This window comes from Gadus macrocephalus, chromosome 16, assembly GCF_031168955.1.
Source record: "Gadus macrocephalus chromosome 16, ASM3116895v1".
NCBI lineage: Eukaryota > Metazoa > Chordata > Actinopteri > Gadiformes > Gadidae > Gadus > Gadus macrocephalus.
Genome location: NC_082397.1, coordinates 17,679,139 through 17,702,964, shown reverse-complemented (window position 1 = coordinate 17,702,964; position 23,826 = coordinate 17,679,139). Strand labels below are relative to the sequence as shown.

Below are 23,826 nucleotides of genomic sequence, written 5' to 3'. Positions count from 1 at the left end.
ACGAGCCATCAGCAGAAGTAAGAGGGTGCAAAGTAAGGCGGACACAAGGACCAGCGCCCTGTGCCACTCGCTCCTCTCGGCGGCTTAGATGAGAGAAGAAAAAAACACAGGTGAAATCTATGAAGATGATGGTGAAGATGGTGGTGGTTGATGTGTTTCTGATTACAGACACTATAAGGCCCATGGGATTAAAGTTTCTACTACCATTTTCATATTGATGAACTTGCATGCACGTTTACAGATGCTCACACACACACAAGAACACAAACAATCAGCTGAATATTACCTGTGAGGATCAGGGATTGCAGATTCCCCTGAGAACTGCCACCCCCTTTCCATTTAACTTTGCATCCATATAGACCTTCGTCAGACTTTTTTAAATTCTGGATTTGGAGAACAAGGCGGGTTTTATTGGCCGACAGCAGGGTCTGATATGTGAGATGGTTGGGGCAGACCGTGGTATCCGACTTGTTCGACATGGTGGATATGCGTGTCCAAATCGAGGTCCAATTGTTCTCTCCACAGTGTTGGACAACACAGGACAACAGGACGTCCCCGCCCATTGGAACATGAAATGATTCACGTTTTGCAAAAAGAGCCTGAAAGCATTCTTCAGCATGTACACCTAGAATAGGGTAACCAACTTGTGCACTTCAGTTAAAGGTATTTTTGAAGTGGAGGTATTATCTCAAACCTGAATGAAAATATGTCATATGGGGCATTCAATCTGATTGACAAAGAAATAAAACAAGAGGAAATGTATTCATTATCTAACCGATACCTATGCACGCTATACTTTTTTTATACTAGGATATTAATTGACATTCAATCTTAAATAGTAAAGGCATAGGCTAGTCTCAAAGCAAAGTCTCACTTGACACATGACATTTCGTTCACATGACATTTCGTTTTTTTGTAGTATTGAGACATTCGTTCTTGTACTAATAGTAATATCAATGCATTCATTAATATTAATATTGATTGATTGCATTCATGAACAGCCGAAATAACCTTTAAGTACTTTATATTTACTTACAAGTATAGAGACAGCTGAATCCAAAGAAGATATATCCATACATTCTCTTTTATTGAAGATGAATAGCAAACTTGGGTCGCTGTAGGCCACTTTTGATTTCATTTCATACCCGGGACATACTGGCTACTACAGTCACTTGATGATATATGCCTTCTACAACGAATCTTTTGAAACGAATCGCAGAAAATGGGCATTCTTGAATCAACGATGTGTTAGCTCCGCCCTCTCTAACGTTCAGCAACGTAGGCTATAACGAAACAATTAAAATAAGCAAATTATGGAAACGAATAGTGTCCATTTGCCTACTTCACAGCCTCTGCACACATTTAATGTACTTTAGTTGTTCATATTTAACGTTAAAATTAGGCGTATATTTATTCAGAGGATGGCCTAGGTGATTCGCTAAACGATGTGTAAGTGTACTTGTAAATGTGAACATTTGGTCAAAATAGGGACTATATCCCTATTTTGTCTATATCATTCAGTGCTCTACTCTTGGTCTATATTTTCCATATCTCATTATTATGTAAAAAAGAAAAAATAGATGCATAAATTAATAAACAGAACTAAATAAATAACTTACAAATAATTACATTAAATAAATAATAAAAGGCTACTAATAAGTGATGACAAGCGTATACGTCAGAAACTGATTCATTTTAACACACGTTGACCCAATGGTTACCATAGAAGAATCCCACCTTTTTACCGACCAAGCACTTATTGCGCTGAAATGTCTTACTTTTATCATATAACTACTTTTCAAAAGTGTTTATGAATTCAAATTGACGGATTTCATAGGAAAGTGATACAATTGTAGACATGCCCCAGCACCCCATATCCTGTTTCCGCCCGGCATCCTGCAGCCTCAAGACCGCACTCCTAAGACCGACGTTCTAGGACCCTCGTTTTTCTGTTATATAGTTTTTGCCAGACGCGAAGACCCCGGCGAAGGCTAGTTAATTTATTCGGGGCTGGGGAAGCAAATTACGTTGTAAAGGTCTAACGTTATATAAATGCATGTACATGAAGGTGGTTAGATGGTTACGTCTAGGTATTAGGTCAGAGATGGTTGCATTCAGAGTCGGTTAAGTGTAGGGATTAGGTTAAAGATTTTACATTTTAAGTATAAGGTGAGGGATGGTTATGTTTAGGAATGAAGTTAGAGATTGTTAGTTTTTGGTTAGCCTCGGTAATATAAGGTTAAGTTGAGCTACTGGGTTAATAATTTGTTGTTTTTCATCACTTTCTCATAAAAGATGAAATCGTAGTCCAAGCAAAAATAAACTTTCATCCCTAGGAAATGTCACGAAGAACTCTGGGACTGCGGGCCTGGGACTGCGGGTCTGGGACTGCGGGCCTTGGATTGCGTGCCTAACCCTAGGACAACCTCTTCCACTGCAGGAACATACCCCTCTCCGAGTCTCGCTGCTGTCGGCGACTGAGATAAACAAAGAGCCAGTGACTGTCCAGGAAGATAAAAAGGTTCAACAGTTTCCGACAACATGGATACTGGTATGTACCGGTATCCCTCCTGTCGTTTCAAGCATTGTCATTCGGTAAAAGTTGGCCTAATCTGAATTTCAAGGCAATGAATGACAGCTGAGGTAGCTTCTGTGCATTAGCGCATTAGCGCTACCTTAGCCATAGCATGCCAGCTAGCTGGGGAGACTTGCTGTCATGTTCCACCCTGACACTTAATGCAAGTGTAGGGATGGTAGAAAGCGGCTGTCCATTAGTCAACTATTTGACCAGTATACCTAATTTATTTTCGAAACATTGTGTTTCTAGTGATTATTGCTAGTAATCCGTGCTGCTAGCCTTCTTTAGCTAGTGTAGGGAGGAGCTGCTAGCCTTCTGTGGTTAGTCCAGAGAGGACAGGGAAGTCCAAAAGTGACTGATAAGGCTTTCGTTCAAAGGTGACCCTTTAGACTTATGTTTTCACTGGAAATCGATGCAGTTTGCCATTATAGGCACAACGTATAGGATTCTTTCATTCTAATCATTCTGCCCTTTGAACAGACAATCCATCCATTTGCTTTTATCTAAATTAAACTTAATCTTCAAATCATTATAAATTATGGGAAGCAAAATAAGTCTTCTAATTGGGACTACCATGTGGTTAGAACGGTTGACTTGAACTTGTTAGAACAATAATATAAAAATGTTTTGTTTGTCTGCATGTTATAAACATTAATTGATATCATCGATATACACAGGTTCCGAAATTAACCCCAGCCTAGTAAATCTTGGAAGGCTATCCTCCCCGTAGCGGGTAAATGCTGTACAAAAATAGGCATGTAATAAAATATCTGTCATGATTTTATTACATGTGGTCCCTATACAATGTAGACACGTGCACCATGTGGTTTTTACGCACGTCTAAACAGTGCCGCGAGACTAGGAGCGCTCAGCCACAGACGCCTTATGTCTAAGGATCGGGATCGAGACCCGGTTCACTGTTCAAAATTTCTCAAAACCCTATAATCAACAAGGTTCGAGTCTAGCGAGTCCGAGTTTATCGAGTCTAGCGGGTCCTATGAGGTGACCTTTTATCCCGAGAGACGAGTCATGTAGTTTAAATCAAATCAGATTCAAAGGCAGAAACATAAATTAATTGGCTACGTTATGGATTAAATTGACTGGCAGGCAAATCGCCGTTAAACTAATCAAAGAATAATTGAATTTGATGCATTGGTCGCTTGATAGGATGGCTGACCGTGTACAGTAGTCAAAGGCTTGGCTACCTTTCCGAAAAGCCAAAGATAAAGAGAGACCCGCATGCCGTTGATGGTAAATTAATTTATTGTAACGTCAATGCTTAACCTCAACTTTATATTTATAGAAACGAATATTTCCCCCCCCTCAGTTTTCCAAAATAACATTGTGCACACAACATCGTTTTCAAAAAAGTTGTGGTTTACATCAAAACGCATAAATACGCCGTCGAGCGCAATTAAAGCCATGCAAGCCAATCAGAATCCGCAGAATCAACAACAACGAATAACACGAGCGTCTTCCTGTAACAAACAAACTGTAAACATAGGGCGCTCATATGACCATGGATATATATGTTCCATATATATCTATGCATATGACGTTAAGCATTTCCTGGCGCATAATGTGACGCTTCAGAACCTAAAACCCCGTTTCCCCCCGTTGACACGACAACACATAACCGGCGTTTTCAGAAATCTCCACTTTGGCCGGAGTTTTTAGAAATGATCGTTTTCTGTGACGAAAACGGCGTTTTCGTGTAAATGAGAGGACAAACCGCGTGGAAATATCTGCGTTTTCCCTTCGTGTAAACGGGGCCTCAGTGACTTTCAGTCGGCTCAAACCCCAACTCCGTCTGCCATTGCGGTATAATACTCCGCCTCTTCCACTCATGGTGCGAGCACCCAAAACTCTTAGCAAGTCCCGTTCGTTTACAACAGTAATCATTGATAATAATCCACCAAATATACAATTCTCGTGTGCTATAGGCCTATCAAAACCCGGCTGACGGATAAACAGACACCGGCTTGTTTTCTGATGCACTAAATGTAATGTCTGGAAATCTTTTTTATTTTTTTTTGCGTCAATTGGTTCTAAACACGCTGACGGCAAAGAGTTTACAAATTATTTTCCATCAGAGAGATTTTTGAAAGGTTTCGAGTTTCCCGGATTAAATTTAGATCATTGTTTTTAATTGATAGTTATTAGTAACTTCTTACCTCAAGCTTTGCAAGTTGTTGGGGCGAGGCCTATATGATGAGCTAAATCTAGTCTGGCTGGACACAATCCATAGAATACCTCCATTGCCCTTGCTGCCATTACTGTAAGGCTGCTCGATTATGGAAAACAAATCATAATCAAGTCTATTATTTTGGTTAATATTGAAATCACGATTATTCAAACGATTATTTTTCAGTTTGAAAACATGATGTATTTATTCAGCATATCTCTCCCATAAAACGCTTTGCAACTGAGAACTTTGAAATTTCGCATTAAAAAAAAATACACAAAATGATCAAGAAAATGTTCAAATGTAAAATAATTCACAGACATGTATAATGTATATAAAAATAATAATAATTGAAAATTCGATTATATTCGTTTTGTGATCGTTTGATGGTAAAATCTAAATCACGATCAAAATTCGATTAATCGCCCTACATTACTGTACTCCTTCATATTTGGTGTCCTGTATCAGAAAAATAATAGATACTTACTGACATACAGTTAAACTGCTCAATTCAATTCACTGATTCTTTGGTTGATTGGGTTATGTATCCATTAGAGACTTATGCGGGCTGTAGAGAGACCCTAGAGAAAGGGGTCAAACTGTATAGGCATGCATGTTCCTCACTATGAATTACAAACCAATTAGATGCCCTCCTTCATCAGAATGTACCTAGATTGTGATATACATTCCCTTTACCAACCCTGTGGTAATTTTTCAGCCAATAGACCTCATTTCTGTAACAAAGCTATAATCAAGCCAACATAATGTCTTTGTTAATATTTGGTTACTTTTCTTATTGACATCCTATTGAAGTAGTTATTTCATTATCACAACATATGATTTATATTTCCTTATTACCATCAAAAAAAAAATTCCCTAAGAAAATGCAATGTAGTACTAGTACAATGACCTTCCATATGCAAGATATACTGATGTCTGTCTGAATGCTACAGGCCAAAGTACAGGCTAGATTATGACAATAGACGTCAGTCAGTATTAACCCCCATCCTCCGTCTAGAGGAAGTCTTGAGACTGCATGCAATTTATCACAGTGACAAATCTGATATAAGACTGAATTATGTCACTCCTAACAAGCTGTAGTCTAATTCTTGTCTTTTCCCTTTTTTTTTGTCTTGTTCCGCGGTAACTCTGGTCCCATCAAGGTTTGAGTCAAGATAAGGTCGCCGCCTTTGTCAAGAGACTGCGTGCCGAGCCACGCTATCTGCTAGCACAGAATGTTTCTACCTGCATCGACCCGCTAGAGGTGTGTCTGCACCGGCAGACAGTCCAGGACACTGTGCACATCTTTCAGCACACCATCCCCACAGAGGGGAAGCCTGTCACTAACCAGAAGAACTCTGGTAGGACATGTTTATATGCTCATAGCCAATCAGATTAAAACGTGTATGCAATCCAAGATAATCCCTGTGCTCTAAACTCAAAAAGGTATTTTTTTAGCCTGTTGCTGTGGATAAGATGGGAGCCCCCACCTTCCAAAGCCCGTTTACAGAATCAAACCAAAAATCTAGTAATTGGAGTCAAACACTGTTCACTGTTAAGAACATACATTTAACACAATGCAATGGGAGGTTCTTCCTTATGGGAAAAATATGTTCACCAACTGTAGAAACAAGTTTTTTGTAAGTGGTTGGTATCTTTATTATTATTTATTTTTATGTTTTTCTTATCGTTTGTTGTGCTAGAAATTATTTTTATAACATATGTAATTTTGTGTTCAACACTGTTCAAATACAGATCATCCCAGGCACACCATCCCAGGCTGGAAAACACTTCTTATTTGTTCTTCTGTGAATTCCAGGGAGATGTTGGATCTTCTCGTGCCTTAACGTCATGAGACTTCCCTTCATGAAGAAGTTCAACATCGAGGAGTTTGAGTTCAGTCAGTCCTACCTCTTTTTCTGGGACAAGGTAATGTCAGATGTGACGCTTTGTTACCTCAGTGTTTCCCATACATAGACCAATGCGCAGCGCCATAGAATGAACACTGAGCGCCACAAATTGATTGTTTTTTTGTTGTTTTTTTACACGATTTTGAAATCTAAATATCGTTCAGTTCATTCATCTCTGCATAGCACTCTTTCTCCCTGTCATTCTCGTTCACACATGCACAGAGACAAGCGCGCATACATGCCAATGGTGTGCGGGTGCACTACCACTTATTGGATAAACCTGCGTATCACTGATACACTGCACACGCACTGACAGTGGATTCGCCCGCAAATTTGCTGAATTTGCTCTGCAGCAGGGACTGGAGATCGGGAAGATCAGGAAGTGGGCCGGTCCACTTTGAAATGTATTTTTTGCGCGATTGCTCGATTACGCGAATGAGCAAACGTGAAACGCCCTTCCCCCCGTCAGGACTCCATGTCTCCCCACCCCCCCCACCCGCAAGGGGGGCACCACACATTGCTTCCTGGTCTGTGGGAAACACTGTACCTCCGTTTAAAGTCGCAGTTTGTAACATTTCCGCCAGCTTGTAGGTTCAAATTACCTGGAGATATTTGTATTCAGTGCTGATGGATAGATTCTTCATTAACGTTATCGATAAAATCACATCCTGTAACTGCCTTTACCTCTTTGTTTGCCCGACAAGATCAAGCAAGCTGCAGCTAGCATTGTGGCAAACCATGCTTATGAGATGCCATATCAATGAAACCGCTAAATAATAACCTAAATCCAAGTTGTTTTTGTCACATATTGACCTCATTACATAAGTAAACTCAAATGTGTTGCACCATCAGGATTAACATGATTTAAAATCAATGCAAATGTGTATGATTCATCATTACTCATTAACCCTTTTTTTTTTTTTATCATATTTAGAGTGTAGAGTGCCACTATACTAGCCATGCACTATACTGCATGGCTGCCTGGGTTAAACTCAATGAATACTTACATAGAGAAGTACTACTGAAAGGCGATTATCTGTCTCAAACCCACCATTGTGTTCTGTTGGTCAGCGCTGTCCACAACCTTCGTCACACTTACCCACTTCCTCTTTTCAAGCTTTTTTTTTTTATTTAAGAGGTTCCTCAATTCATGCTGTCTCTTGTATACACGATTGGCCTGAAAAGAGTTACCAGTTCTGCATTCACAGCCTGCTCTTTCCCACAGGTGGAGCGCTGCTACTACTTCCTTCAGGCCTGTGTTGAAACCGCCCAAAGGAAAGAGCCCGTGGACGGCCGTCTGGTCCAGTTCCTGCTCTCCAATCCAACCAATGACGGAGGACAGTGGGACATGCTGGTTAACCTCATTGGTTAGTTCTCACCCCTCGTAGTTGCCGGGCAGAACAGGGCCGGTATTGTTTGAAGTCTCTGTATGTCAGGGAAAGTTGTCGTGGACGTAGTTGAAACTCAATACCGCTTTAGCTATCTCGACCAGCACGGTTCGCATGTTTAGCACTATTTCTGAAAAAGGTAATGAGATGCTTGACCTAAAGTCTTGTCTTGTGCTGATGCGGCTACAGAGAAATATGGCGTCGTTCCAAAGAAGTGCTTTCCAGAGTCTCACACATCTGAGGCCTCGCGTAGAATGAACGACATCCTCAACAACAAGGTCTGTCCACACACAAAATTCCTCAACCGCTCGACCGGAAGCTCGAGCAAGACCCCAAGGTCGGGGTTTCAGCCGAGCGTGGAACCATCTCTGACTGTTTTGCCCCGTTTCAGCTGAGGGAATACTGTCTAAGACTGAGGAACATGGTGGCCAGCAACTCCACTGAGGCTGAGATATCTGCAGCTATGGACACCATGATAGAAGAGGTGAGATTCTTTCACAATCACATTTTACATGCAAATGAATGGCTGGATAGGATAAGGAAAAATAACAGTCTACATATTATAAGAATTCCAAATATTCAGTTTTAATATTGTCCTCAAATGTCTGTTTGGCCAGAAGAGGGAGCTGCCTCACTTTAAATCATCTCTAGCTGTCCATCTCTTGACTGATGCGTTAGAGTTCTGCATTTGAGCTTATATTTAATGAATGATTATTGACCGATTCTCTGATACGTTTTTTACTTGCGCGCAAATTAGAAATGTATGATATGCTACAATATAATGGCAGTACAAATATTTTTAAATGTGTCCTCAAGAGTCAAAGCAAAACAGTGCTTATCACACTGACAGTCTGAGTGTTCCTGCCTTTTGTAATGGTATGAATGTAGTTCAGTAGATAAGTCAAAGAGCTTACACATCTACTAAAAGTTGCACATTTTCAAGTGGTCACCCCATATAAGGCTATAATTATTAAAAATGTAAATAGTGTTCTGTTTTTTCCACGTGCAAATACCTTGCGTCTCTGTTAGCTGGCTGTCTGTGTGTATCGGCCTGTTAGCTGTCTGTCTGTGTAACGTAATGTTAGCTGTCTCTCTGTGTGCCAGGCGAGAGATCTTGCCATTGCTGAGATGTTAATTTTTTCTCAAATGCCCAAGGGACGATGTTTCAAGTTGCTTTAGGTACGATTTGAGGGTTGTAAAGAGAGAGAGAAGAGCACAAGAATATGAATATAAACAACCCAGAAATGCCACCCCTCTCCCTATGCTTTTCCAACCACCACAGATTCCCCACCCATCTCTGGTGGTTCTATATCATAACGTTGTATGTGAGCATGTGCTTGACATCCAAGAGGTCCAATGGTCTCAAACGGAGGCAGGTGCAGTCAACCAGAAGAGAGTCACAAATGATTATGGTATTTTAAAACAATTAATGCAAAAATATAGTTCTTAAATATTATCTGCAGCATCTTTTAGGTTAATAGTGTGCTGTTCAAATGACACAAAGTAGAGATAGGTGGTGACGTACATTCATTCATTCACACACTTTCTGACCTGGTGTGGCGTTGGTGAGGCGTGTACAGTGGCTCTCTATTGTCCATGCTCAATCACACGGTCAACAAAATTGCATGCTCACCTACTGTGTGTTATGTTGTGGCTGGGGGCGGCGGGGGGGGGGGGGGGGCTTAGTTGTGTGGGGCTGTGCCTGTTTTCACTTGTATAGTAGGTGTGGATGAACATGAAGTGTATGCTTCCTGTGTGTTGTTTGTGCCCGTCAATCGGTCACCTTTTGAACCCTCGCATAAATGAGTCTGCCTCAACAGCTTTGTTGGCTGCTGTTAGTCTGCATTGTGCTGCCGGCCACTGTTGTTTCTTTCTTTTAATACAACGCGGTTTCGTGTTCCCGCAACTCCACCACCGATGACTGGCCGTCACCGCACGCACACACACACTCACACTCGCACACATACTCACACACACACACACACACACACACACACACACACACACACACACACACACACACACACACACACACATAGACTGACATACTCAAACTCACACACAGAACATTGGTTTCGCAAGAGTAGCGTGTGCTCGGGGCAGCCCGGGGCGGTGTTTTCAAGGGCTGTTTGTCCACCTGGAAGTGGTTTGTTTTTGGGAAAACCCGACTTGGGATGAGGCTTTTTCCCTGTCTGAGGGAGCCTTCGGGGTACAGTGAGGACGAGCATACAGGTGCGAGTTGTACTCGGATGAACAACGCAAGTTTATTCCAGCTGTTGTAACGGGTTGCATTTAAACGGTGTCCTCCTTACAGATTTGCAATTTAAAGGAGCAATTTTTGATCCCATGTTTCATGTGATAATGGCTGTAAGGTAGGGCCGCTGGGCCATCACCCTAGCTGGTAAACTAGTTTTGTCAGGCGTTTGACCTTCATGCTGTCGACTGCCTGTCAGGTGTTGGTTATTAAAAGCTGGTTGTAATGTGCGAAACAGGAACATGGATCAAAGCTCCTCAAGCAGGTACTATTTTAGTCCTCTGCCATGTGAGGCAAGCCACTGTTAATTAAACCAATATATTTTGAACCTTTGTTCCTTCTTTCCTCCATCCGTACACGCACACACGCACACGCACGCGCGCGCGCAGTGATGTTGTGTTTGCGCATGTGTGATGCTAAAGGCGTTTACCCTCAACAATTCACAAATGTGTTTTGGTTCACGTGTGCAGATCAAAGGTGTGGTGTCAGTCCCACTTTGGGGCACGTGGAGGTGATGCTGTCCATCCTCTGTGTGCAGCGGTCATGACTTGAGCCCTGGTCTTTGTCTCAGCAGCCCCCCCCACCACCACCACCACCACGATGATGACAGGCCACAAGGATCATCGCCTGTGGTTTCACTTGCTATACACAAGAATCACAGGTTTTCAAACTGAACCCTTCATATATTTGCCAGCTAGGCTGTGCTGCTTCCTGTGCTCCTGGAATAAAAAAAACTGTATCCCGACATAACCGTTATGCAATGGCGGGTTGTCTTTGTTGAGCCTTGAGCGTCGACAGGATGTTCATGCGGTTGGTACTCTGAGCCTATGGAGCATTCTCGTTTAGGAGTTGTATGCTGCACCCCTGAGGTGTTCAGACGCACACACTACACGTGTGCACTTCCGACTGCACCACGTGTACATGTTAGACGACAGAGATTCAATTTACACCTAAACAAACAGGTGATGCAGGTCACACGCAACCTGTTGCCTGTACACTGCACAGAAACAGTGTGTACGCACAAGTTCTACTAAATACACCTCAATATAAAACCTGTTTGGTGGTGACTTTAGCGATGTCTTTTTCTTGAAAAAACGGGACCCATAATCCAGTCTGATGGACGCTCTGAGAGATTGTCACATGGTTAATTACTTTAAATTAGCTGCATGATCGCTATGTGAGAATCTCCTACCCACTGCAGATTTAATTAACATGAAGTCGCTTGACGTCATCTTGGGTTTCCTAGAGATGCTGATAGCTATTGGAAGCAGGGAGATCTACCAACATAAAGACACACTGGATATTTCAGTTATATTCACATACAGTAAACACACCGCAAAGGGTGCAATTGTGTTAATGAACTTAAATACCGGGAATGTAAAGTCATACCAATATATTTACTTGAATCGCTTCATGGGTCCTTTAGGGGCTGTTTCATGATTCAAAATGTAAGTGTTAGCAGGCTTTGTCAAAACATGGTAATTGCTCCCAGGGTTGTGCTTAAATGTATTCAATCCATATATCCTATGACCACTGCGACCCACACCTGGCTCTGGTACCTGGAGTGTTTGTATATGGTTTCCCGAGCGTGGGAAAGCATGGCTACGATCCGTCTGCATTGAGTTAAATTCACATGATTGAAGTTCTTGGTGTGTGTGTGTGTGTGTGTGTGTGTGTGTGTGTGTGTGTGTGTGTGTGTGTGTGTGTGTGTGTGTGTGTGTGTGTGTGTGTGTGTGTGTGTGTGTGTGTGTGTGTGTGTGTGTGTGTGTGTGGCGCAGGGATGTAATATCCCTCCGACCAGCTGTCTCCTCTCCTCTCCCTTATCCTTCCTGTTTTTGGCAATAACAGCTGACCCCAGCGAAGATATCCGATAAGGACCCGTAATGTAGACCTTTTGCTGGTTGCTCATTGGCTGGCCAGAGAGCTGCCTGCCTCAAATCAGAACCAACCATCAGACCCACCCTTAATCTCTGTCTGGTAGTATACTCCTTTTCATCTTTTAGCTGTGTAAAATATTAAAATAAGAGCATGACTTTAACACAAGGAAGATAAATCAGCCACATTATCATATTCGCGGCGGGCGTATGGCATGGCACCCTACGTCTGCCCAGTGGCACTGTAGCAACCATCATATTTTGAAAGCAACGATACTATATAGTTTTAAGATGGATCATTAGTGTTTGGGAGTGTTTTTTGAATTCCCTGGTGGCCCCGGAACTACAACAAGGAATTAACTTCCACTTCATGTTTTGGAGACCCTTTTTAATAAAAAAATACTTTTCTAGTATTTTAATATACATTTGACATACACAATGATGGAAATTTTTTTTGAAATGTCGTATTTATTATAAGTGCTCTCAGGTATGTGGTACGTTCTCTCTCTCCCTCTCTGTGTCACTCGCACACCATGTTTTCCTTTCTTCTCGTCCGTCTCAGTGTTTTAACCGGTCTGCACCGAGGCAGGTGTTTCAATATTGACCCCGTGTGCGGTGACGTCAGCGGGCCTGGGGCCCTTTTGTTTCCTGACCAGTCGGGCCCTCGGTCGGCCCAGACTGACATTTTGTTTATTTGACCTGATGAGCGGAACGGTAGCGGAGGAGTGGGAGAAAAGCACATAGGTTGCATCGAGCAGATATAAATTAGGAGGACACGTGAGTATAAGGGCTAAGAAGGCCTTCTAGGTAAATAGACGAGCATGCCAGTTGATGGGCACATTGCGATTCGGTCTCGCCTACATAGCAGTCCAAACATGGCAGTTAGGTTTGCAGTGTGTGTTTTGAAGAGGCAACTGCTGTTAAGGTTGCCATTGTAAATTGGCCTGAATGCCTCCATGGCTGAGTGCCTATGAATGTGATGAAGGGTTGGGGGGGCCGACTTCTTGTGTCTCTCAGCTAGCCACAAATGTATGTATGGACACACAGGCCGTTGTGCTCAGCGTACCTATGTGAACGCGTGTGTGTCTACATTAGTATGTGTGGTCACGCACCGAGATATTCAGATGTATGAACGGATCGAGTGCCCTAACCTGTAAGGAGAGCTTCTATAAAGGAGGTTCAAAATGCTTGACTCGGGGGACAAACATGTGTTCTTTGTAATTCTTGGTCATGTCATCAACACGTGTCATTTTCCTTAGATTTAATGCCAACAAATAAAGGGGCGCCAAATAGAGGGGACCCTGTTTTGCTTTTCTGGTTCTTGTTTTTGCTGAGGTTTGGCAAAAGGCGCAACGATATAACAAAGGGGGTCAGAGAGGGATGGGAAATTCCTGGGATAGCTTCATCATGGTAGAGGTGGGCTGGAGACGGAGACGGGCCCCCGTTTAAACAAGCTGAATATGTTCCACCAAAAACGGACAGACCTGCACAGCAGGCGACCGGGAGAAACAGAGTATCCCAGATTTGGGATTCGGAAATGAAGAGATTTAGGTAGGCACATGTGAAGCCTGATGGAAAGTTGGAAGAGTGTTAAAGACCTGTAGCTGAGCGACGGGAGGTAGCAGGAACAAACACATAGTTTTAGGTGTTTTGGCATAGAAAAGCCTGCTGGAAAATTGGCCTTCTAGTGCAAAATGTGGCTTTAAAGTACTCTCCATCACAATAGCTCAGAACTAGAGCTTTTTGTCCATGACGGGTTATGCCTGTGTATAGTCTTCTTCCACATCAAAGCAAGAAATCATTGCTTTTGTTTTTAAATCAGCTGTAAACATTCACATTCCACTCCTATAAATGGATCCTAATCGTTTTATGTCATTTTATTATATATTTATACATGAAGTGGCATGCATTTTTATGTTTTATTTCTGCTTGTGTGTGTGTGTGTCTCTCCAGGTGTTCCGGGTGGTCAGTGTGTGTCTGGGAAGCCCTCCTGAGACCATCAGCTGGGAGTACAGAGACAAGGACAAAGCCTTCAACCGCATGGGACCCCTGACCCCGCAGCAGTTCTACAAGGAGCACGTCAAGCCCCTGTACAACATGCAGGACAAGGTACAGGCACAAGAGGAGACGTCAGCCCCCCGAGCAGGTCCTCTTTGACCCCGCCGCCACAAACACACAGCCCTCATGGAGCGTGCACTGCCAGCGTCTCCGAGCCCTGGGACCGTCTTGTCGGTCGTACATATAATAATAATAATAATAATAATGCATTTTATTTAGAAAAGCGCCTTTCAGGTCACTCAAGGACACTGTACATCACACACAATAAAACACACAATGAAATATACAAAAAAACGTGATAAAATAGACATAGAAAGGACAACATAATAAGTTAAAATACATAGGGCAGAATGGCAGGAAGCATGGAGGTTAGAGAGAGTAGGCAGTCCGAAACAGGTGGGTTTTTAGTTGTGCTTTGAAAATGGGGAGAGAGTCACAGTTTCGGAGGTCGGGTGGTAGAGAGTTCCAGAGCTGCATGAGTATGGGAATCCAATCAGTGCAATCTCAATGGGAAGTTCCTGATGATCAGCCAGGGTCCAAAATGACCACCATTTGGCAGGAAAATGTATTCTGGGTGACATATTAAAACAATTGCTTGTCCGATAGATTCTTCCACTTAAAAGGAAAAATATAAATGTAAGTAGAGATAGGGGGTTGGGGGCCGGATCTTTCTGTCTTTCTTTCTTTGTAATGCCCTTGAGCCAACAAACCATCGAAACCGATATGCCCTTAATTATCTCCATCGTTGACGTGTCTTCCATTCCTGACCCAGCTCTCTCGCTCTCTTGCTCTCTCGCGCTCCCTCTCGCCTGGCCGTAGATCTGCCTTGTGAACGACCCCCGGCCCCAGAACCCCTATGGGAAGCTGTACAGCGTGGAGTTCCTGGGCAACATGGTGGGAGGCCGCAGCACCCAGTACAACAACCAGCCCATCGAGCTGCTGAAGAAGGCCGCCGCTGACTCCATCAAGGAGGCCGAGGTAGGGGGTGTCCTGGGCCATGACACATGCACCGAGGCTCCCAAGCTTTGACCCTCGTTCTTAACATCTGTGGACATTTTCTACGTAATCAAAATTACAGTCAATACTTAATTATTCTGGCTATGTTTGATGGCTTTTGTCTATTTTAGATCATTATTAAGTGAATCATTTTTATAAAATGTCATGCTTGTCACACAAACACAGCTAATTTAAGACATCGCTTTGAAAAATTGGAAATGACCGTCGGCCGGTATTTACGATGCTTTCCCCGAACAATCCGTTATAGTAGCAGTGCTAATTTTAGATTTCTTATCTCACCCTCCCAGGCTGTGTGGTTCGGCTGCGATGTAGGAAAACATTTCCACGGCAAGCTTGGCATCAACGACATGAACGTGTGAGTGTTTGTGTGTGCTGCTTCTGCCAGTTGTATAGACAGCTAGCAAAGAATTTCCCATCACCAATCCAGTGGTAGACTGTTTGATATGTCTGCTGACTGGACATGAGTCAAACTGCATGAGCAAATAATTCGTAGTGTTTGTTTAAGCATGTCTCAAGTACAAAAGGGGGGACATTGCACATTTTACATTTGCCCTTTTTTTCATTTATTTTGTTATTTTTTGCAAGCTCTCTGCCATGCGTTATGTTGTCTTATGTGGCAACCATCTGGTCCTCCAAACAGGGCAACACAAGCAGGGTAAAACAAACTCCTTGGATTTATTTGTAATAGTGCCTGACCCAGCTCTGCACCCTAACTTGGCCCAACCATTGAGAGAACAAATACAAACCTCCCCTATCTCCCTCTGAGACCCTCGCCTCCGGTCAACTGGGTATGGACTTCTTATGGAAGACCTTCTAAGCCCTAAGAATGTTACACAATCCACTGCTTCAACAATATCTACACAGATGGGCATTCGGAGGCTACACGTGTGGTTAAACTCTTACTACATGACTTCACTTTACCTGTTACATTTCATTAGAGAGATTTCTATATAGGGTACCAATAGGTGGTGAAGGAGCGAGTTTTCGATACAGTAGAGTAGGGCAATAGCCTCGGCAGCGATGATTTACATTACATTGACATTTAGGGAATTTTGCAGATGCCTTAATCCAAACAATTTACGAAAGGTCAATTTGCCAGAAGAGAGAGTAACAATACATCGCTGTAGGTGAAGCAAAGATATTCATTTGAACAGGTGCAAGCTTTTACGATTGCTAGGTTAACCCATTCTTCGGATACAACAAGATACGGTAGCTAGGCTAAGACGCTACACAATTTTAAGTACTATTTTTATTTGCCCGAATGTGCCAGGATAGTTTGACATGTGATTGGAGTGGGTCTCTGGAGCAACCAACATGCTGTGGTCCGACCAGGCCTCAGAAATACGGGAGAACCTGGCCCCTGTTCAGGGCCGCCCACTGGTTCTCCTGAAACAGAAGGTTCCTACCTGTTGACCCAGAGCTTGTTAGCAGCCTTGCACGTGCTGTGCCGCTACGGTGTAGCGTGCTGGCCCCACTCCGCTCGGATTGGACGTCCACGATGACGCTCATGGTCTCCGTGGATGTCGGTGGAAACACACACGCAGGATGTTTTTAGTCCTGCCCTTTAAAATAGCTGCTTGGGATTCTGGGTAGATCCTTTTCATTGACTCTGTGTATGAAACTCAATAGTTCATGTGACGTTTAAAGTGTGTCTGTTTGTGTGTCTGTGTGCGTGTAGTTTTAACCACGAGCTGGTGTTTGGGGTCTCGGTAAAAAACCTTTCCAAGACGGAGAGGCTGATGTACGGCGATTCCCTCATGACCCACGCCATGATCCTGACCGCCGTCACAGACAAGGTATGAAGACAAACACACACACACACCTTGCCTCATGCGCTTGTACAGGCGCGCCTAGTTACTGTAAACTCGGGTAAACATAGTTTTCACACACACATATTTCTGTCACATCGGTCCGTGCATCAAAGGGCTCAGTGCGTGTTTACGCAGCTTTAATCGGCTGCAGTTTCTCACATCACCGTCAATTCCCCTGCCGTCACCACTCGCACTACTTCATCTCATTCCTGCACCTCTCTGTCTCTGTCAATGTGCCTGTCTAACTCTCTCCTTCTGGCTCTGACTTTCTTTCTCTCTTTCTGTTTGTCTCTCTCTGGCTCCGTCTCTCTCTCTCTTTATGTCTGACTCTCTGTTTCTGTCCGTCTCTCTTTCTGACTCTGTCCCTCTTTCTGACTCTCGCTCTCTTTCTGTCTCTGACTCTCTCTCTGACTCTCTCTTTCTATCTCTGTCTCTCTCATTTTGTCTCTTTCTGTCTCTTTTTCTATGTCTGTCTCTCTCTTTCTGTCTCTGACTCTCTCTTTCTGTCTCTGACTCTCTCTGTCTCCTCTCTCTCAGGAGGAAGGAGGAAAGGAGGGCTTTGAGAAGTGGAGAGTGGAGAACTCTTGGGGAGATGACCGTGGGAACAAAGGTGAGCGCGCACACACTTCTGTCCAGGTTGGGGTCTACCGTTAAACAGGCCTTTGTCTGGTTCCCTCCCCTCCGCATTGCCCCAGTGTCCTGGAACTGAACCAACCTGTCCTCAGGAGAGGATTATACGCTGTCTCATGAACTTATTATTGGCTTTATCCAGATAAAACTCACCCACACAAGGGATTATTAATTCGCGGATTTACCGATTACTTGTACCCCATATTCTCGTTTTCTTATGTTGAAGAGTTCTATGGAAAGTATTCTAATATTTATTGTGATATAAAACAAATTATACAACGGGGGGCCTGAATCCAGCGATCTGATTGGTTCCTAACTGTTGTATAATGAGCGTATACATAACTGCTATGACGCCCAATCATTTTGTGAAAGTATCACTCCGCGCCTTGAAGTGGAAAGTGTCAAAGAATACAACCGTGTTTTTACTAGTGTGTGTGTGTGGAGTCATTTTGCCATAATTTTAACAGTTGTATAAAATAAATAGCACAGTTCACTGAAGTCTAAAATCGGCGATTGAACTGCTCCATAGGATAAATGGCCGGCGAACCGCTCTATCGGAGCCTTCTCTCGGAGGGACGCTAAAGTGTGTTGCATAGCGACCGTCGATGCATAGCGGCAGCCAGGAGGGACTACTTTTTGGTAGTCTTTAATAAAACGGCTACTTTGACTTTCTTGGTTTCTTTTTAAATGTAGTGTGTCCATGACTTCCGTTTCGCCATAACAGTAACCGTTGTATAAAAGCAATAGATCACTTCAGTCAGTGGCATGTGCTCATTATACCACTGTGAAGGGGGTCGCCGGCCCTCCGCTGCGCGTCGGGGCCGGACAACGCCCCTTAACAGTGGTATAATGAGCACATACCACAGCCTGGCGTGATCTATTGCTTAAATATACATCCTTGAAACTTTATCCCATTTGCGCTGCTGTGTTAGGGTTAATACTTTCCACAATACAACTTCTAGCTTTCCACAAACAATATGGCAGACTCATCTGTTTCTCCCAATTTTACAATAACTGTTACAACTGATAAACAACGTCAAATATGCGTCAAATAAAATCTAATCTAATGGGGTGTTGTTGGGCCGGTTAAGTGTACTGATTGCGTTATTAATACTATATTAATCAAGCTGATCCAACATCTGTGAATGGCATGTTAAATCCTACAATGAAAGCTGCTTCCGTTGTGGAATAGATGGCACTGGTGCTGATTGCCAGCACATACGCGGCTGTCTGTCTTGGGTTACAGTAAACTTCTCGGATTATTTTATAGTCTGACATGCTGCACATATATAAGGGATTAATATGAACTGCACTAAATTGTTCTACGCATTACAGCGCAATTTTGTGGAAAAAAAATAGCACAGACGCACAAACAAGCATTTACATGTGAACGCCTACATCGAGGCACCGCCCTGGGCCTATGTTTGTTGAAGCCTGCATTGTCCAGGGACACCATGAACTCGGTGTTAAGGATGAGCAAATATTTTCGAGCGACCCTCTAACCGGATTTGGAGTGCTCTAATTGGGGCAGCTTTAGTCCCATGTTCCTCTGGCCCTCATTAAAAACCTCTGGGAAGTGGCTGCTGACCTCTGCCTCACCTCTACCACAGCCTGGTTAAAGGACGCCTGCTTCAGAGGGGCTGAGCAGCTCTGATATTCCTCCAGGTCGCACACGTCCTCTAGGGAGTCTTGATTCTGAGCTTAAAAAAAACTCAGAATCTCAAACCCCAAGTACCATTGTTTCCATGTTTATTTCAATAACAATTTGATGAATCCTGAAACAGTGGCTCTTGAAATCTCATCACCCCTTAAAAGGCTCACACAAACTTGCTGAGCACGCAGTATGCAATGTTTACCTTGCCATGTAGTTAATTTGTTGGCTCGTGGGCGGTTTAGTGCTGTGGACTATGTGGTGATTATGTATTGCACAAAATACTTTTGGCAGTCTTTGCTTCCGCATCCAGTCCATCACTGTAGCATTCTTTGTTGAAGCTAATCCAAATTTGTCGAAGCTGTGGAATACTCCTTTTGTCCATCCCTCTCATCCGGTTTAAGATTAAAAAACAAACATGATGGATCTAAGGAGAAGTCGTTGGCCGTTCTCATATCAATTATATCTCAGCACCATTAACTAAGCAGTCCTGGAATGTCTGTGTTGTGCTTGGGTTGTGATCTCATTAAACACGGTGAGGGGTTTGAGTTTGTTCAGTTAGGCTTGAGCAGATGATTAAAGTCACGTTGAATAGGGCTACAGCAGCACCAGCGTTAACTCATCACCGCTGTTTTGCTGTGCGCTCACACATTTACACGGATCTTCTGATTACAGGAATTATTCATATCCAGAGTTGATTTTTGTGAACCAAAGAACACTGGTTCCCTTTGTCTGCGATACTGCAGTTCTTTAATTCTTAAAGTGAATGATATTGATGATGATGATCTTGGAAATTCTACTTGCAGTAAGAACTCAATGGACTCGTATGCAAGGTTGCATTAAAAAAAAAATACAGATAAGATTAAAATACATTTTAATAATGTAAATTTAATAATTCAACCAATGCTGTATGATCCATCAAAGTTTTCATGCTTACATACAAAACTTCAACACTAAACCTCTTCTCCTCTTTGCTCTCCTTCCTTCTCCCTCAATACACCTCCATTTCTCAGAGCTTGACAATCAGCTTGGCATTCCACAGCAGATCACGCAAAGACCCGCTTGGTCCAACCGTGTTTGGCAACGAAAACACACGCTCGCGTACATATTCACTCACTCACTCACTCGCACTATTGGGCTTGAAGGAAATGTGTTTCACACACGTGTCTCGTTCCATAAACACGATGATAGAAAAGGGGGGGGGGGGTCGGGGCCTCAAAGCCATCTGTGGCCAAATTAATAACGTTTCTTAAAACCAAAGTTTGGAGAACCCTTTGGGCTGTGTTCTGTTTGACAGTTCGAGGCCCTCCAGCGAGGGGCCCTGAGAGTCCCTTAGAGGGGGAAGAAAATGAAAGTAAAGACCAGGTTTGGATGGACGGATAAAGGTGAACATGACAGGTCTCTAGAAAGAAGTAGTCTGGAGACGGGAGTCCTACCGCGGGCCAGATGGCGAGCCAATAACAGCTCTCAGCTCAACTCTGCTCCCAGTCCATCGTCCAAGCCCAAACTTTTATTCTGTTTTAGATCAATATTATGCCGCAGGCACTGAAAGGCTTTAGTTCCACTCTAACAGCAGGATTTACAGGCCTGACGTGACCTCTTCAACACGTGTCACGGGCTGCTTTGTAATCCTTCTCCCTGAGCTTTCTGACATGTTGAAAGGTATTTTATTGACCCACTTTATTGCTCTGGTGTTGTACTACTGTAGAATACAGGTGTTGGCAATAAGTATTTAATCATGTCATAGATGCTGAGTTTTAATTGAGTTCTTAACAGATCTTTCACAAGAGCTGGGTCATTGGAGTAATCGTACTTTAATAGCAAAAAAGGATTGATTCTCTTGGTGGATCATTTAATTTTCACATTACATGCATTTCCAAATAAAATGGCTGCTTTGTATCGCCTCCCGTTTATGGCCCAGGGAAAGACGGTCAATCTAGCTTGAATAACAAATAATGAGCTGTTTTTTTACTCCCACATAGACGCCCTTTTCCGTGCCACCCAACTTGCAGGTTCAAGGAAGCGCACGCACGCATGCATGCACACAGAAAAGCAAGGATTCGTAGGAATTGTCTTTTGGAAGCACACACACTCTTATAGGCCTTTCTTGTAAGGTTTGAGCGTTGGTGGTTGTGGTCGTCTGGATGTCGTTGATTGAGATCAACTCGTCATCCCGGGGCCTCGGTGCCTCAAACTAAGGAGGGAAGAAGGGATTTGTGATGGGAAAACAGAGAGTGCTACAAGAGCTACAAACAAGGGCCCAATGGGGAGAGGTCCTCTTTCGGCAGACTTCCTGGATACTAACAAATAATAAACAGGATGATCCGTCTTATTTCAATATTTCTCTTCCTCTTACCGCGTTGCTAGAGCCCGGCTCTGACCTTCAACTCTTCTCTGATTAAACCTGGATGTTCTATCGGAACGCGCACTCATCAAGATCCAATAGCTGTCGGATGTTGAAGTAAGGGTGGGCCGCGAGAGCAAAGACATGCATTGGGTGGAGTGAATGTCAAGGAAATGTCAGGGCCGTTGGTCCACTCCCATTCCTCCTCTCTGCCTGTATGGAACAATGAGTGTCAGAGACTCGTGGGCTGATACAGTCATGCTAAACGTGTATACCGCCGGGATAACAGCCCGGGAGTATTCTGCAAAGGGATTGCTTGGGAAAGCTTGCTACGCTGTGCAACACTCGTTGAAGTGCACTGGAAAGCATCCCTTCAAATACTCAGCACATGAGACAGGAAATTAGTCCTTTTGCTTTATAGTTACGTGTTGAACGCAACTTCTGAGGCCGAATAAAACATACGGGGAGAAATGTCATCATCTATTTGTGTTGGGAGTCCTGCACCAAGTTTATTTACCATGTGTGAAATCTGCCAAGCACTTAATCAGAGAGGACTTTTCCTACGCCTGCATCCTGCGTGAACCCGCTCGCTCCTGCGGTCGTCGCGGCTCCATTACACACAGAGATGGGATTTGTTCTAGCTCTCCACAGACAGACCTCTGGGATGCACACCAAGCAGGGATATTAAAGTGAGCCTAACTGTATTTGAAAGGGGGAACTGATTTCATGATCTTGGCTCAGGAAATGTAACTGGACTCATCCGGAGTTACATTCATCACCTGTTTACATTATGTTGTTAATATTCAGTTAATAAGATCATTGTTTAGCCTCACTCTCTCTCACTCTCGGTGTGTCTCTCGGTGTCACTCTCGTTCTCTCGCTCGCACTTTCTCTCTCCCTCTCACTCTCTCTTTCTCTGTGTCCATCTCTCTCTCTGTCTTTGTTTCTCTCTCGTTGCTGAAAGTGGAGAATCGCCAGAGATTAAGATAGTATCCTGAGATTAAATCGTGTGAGCTTCTCAAAGCACTATGCCAAAAGAGGCCTGTTTTGGCTGCCTGACTCCCCTCAATTCAGGTCACCAAGTGCTCAGACCTCCACGTCCACCTGAGCAGTAACGGGATTGGCCATCTGACACACCGACGGGGCCCCCCTTCACTCTGGTGACGATGCCAACAAACCGCCGTCTCCGCCCAGCCGTAATGTGTCCCATTGTCTCTCTCGCTCTCTCCAGGTTACCTGATCATGACCGACGAGTGGTTCTCTGAGTACGTGTACGAGGTGGTGGTGGACAAGAAGTTCGTCACCGCCGAGGTCGCCAACGTGATGGATCAGACGGCCGTCATTCTTCCCGCCTGGGACCCCATGGGAGCCTTAGCATAACCATGGAAACTCAGGACTCAGTCTCACCCCCCCCTCCCGGTCTGACTGACTGGTTTTAATACCTTAATGTTAGACCCGACCCCCACCCCCACCACCCCCCTCACCCCCCTCACCCGACTCAACTGCCTGCCTTCCACCACATGACCGGTTCTTTTAGATCAAATAAAGTTCTGCTCTTTTTTACTTTACTTCGTTGTTGTCGTTCTTTGTCATTGGTTGGAAAGTGCAAGCGCGCGAACACGCACTCGCTCGCGCTTATCTGTTGTGTGTGTGTGTTATGCTTAATCATAAAGAATTATCTAAAGTGGTTTATGAGGGGGATTATAATGGGGTGTGGTGAACTGTCCCGGCCAGTTTAGTGTTTTAAGAGGAAGTCTGTTAAGTTTTTGGAACACTGATTCCAAAAGGTGTCCGTTGTCACGATGCGTACTTTAACCTCTAAACTTATAACCACGTATCAATACAGCTCTGCCAGCAGCCGTTGTTCAGCCAGATCCGTTGACGTCCACACAACCGTCCATCTTGTGTTTACTTTTAAACGCAGTCGATTGGTCACTCCCGGTGGGCAATCAAGGATCGCCGACCGCAGGAAAGACCCAATCTTCAGTATCCCATCCAGTCTGCAGCGCTGCACAGCCGCTTCGACCCGAGCACGCTTCGCTGTGTGATGTGTGCGGCGAGCCTTCTTCTGTACCTTGTATAATAAATAGGCAATGATTCCTCCGACGTCACCACTGTTCCCTTCT

At 43.8% G+C, this 23,826-nt stretch overlaps 1 protein-coding gene and 1 long non-coding RNA gene across 3 annotated transcripts; one reads left to right on the top strand and one right to left on the bottom strand.

Annotated features, from left to right (window-relative positions):
- Positions 1 to 41: 41 nt before the first annotated feature.
- On the bottom strand, positions 42 to 1,895 carry LOC132474988 (uncharacterized). The gene is made up of 3 exons (XR_009529788.1): positions 1,037 to 1,895; positions 287 to 383; positions 42 to 83 (listed from the first exon to the last, which is right to left on the bottom strand). It is a non-coding gene; the product is annotated as an uncharacterized LOC132474988 (long non-coding RNA).
- blmh (bleomycin hydrolase) lies at positions 1,876 to 23,268 on the top strand. Of its 2 annotated transcripts, none has more exons than XM_060075942.1 (13): positions 1,876 to 1,990; positions 2,441 to 2,551; positions 5,927 to 6,124; positions 6,583 to 6,692; positions 7,899 to 8,040; positions 8,251 to 8,339; positions 8,453 to 8,545; positions 14,143 to 14,298; positions 15,067 to 15,225; positions 15,552 to 15,619; positions 16,943 to 17,060; positions 17,613 to 17,685; positions 22,932 to 23,268. In XM_060075942.1, the coding sequence occupies exons 2-13, from the start codon at positions 2,542 to 2,544 to the stop codon at positions 23,078 to 23,080; spliced, it is 1,365 nt and encodes a 454-aa protein (XP_059931925.1). In that variant the 5' UTR covers positions 1,876 to 1,990; positions 2,441 to 2,541; the 3' UTR covers positions 23,081 to 23,268. The 2 variants fall into 2 exon arrangements, with proteins under 2 accessions (XP_059931925.1, XP_059931924.1); XM_060075941.1 differs by having other exon boundaries at positions 1,938 to 2,169.
- The last annotated feature ends 558 nt before the right edge of the window (positions 23,269 to 23,826 follow it).

Coding starts and splice junctions, on each gene's coding strand:
- blmh (XM_060075942.1), top strand. Junction 8,340..8,452: donor ACGACATCCTCAACAACAAG/GTCTGTCCACAC, acceptor GCCCCGTTTCAG/CTGAGGGAATACTGTCTAAG. Junction 15,620..16,942: donor GGCATCAACGACATGAACGT/GTGAGTGTTTGT, acceptor GTGTGCGTGTAG/TTTTAACCACGAGCTGGTGT.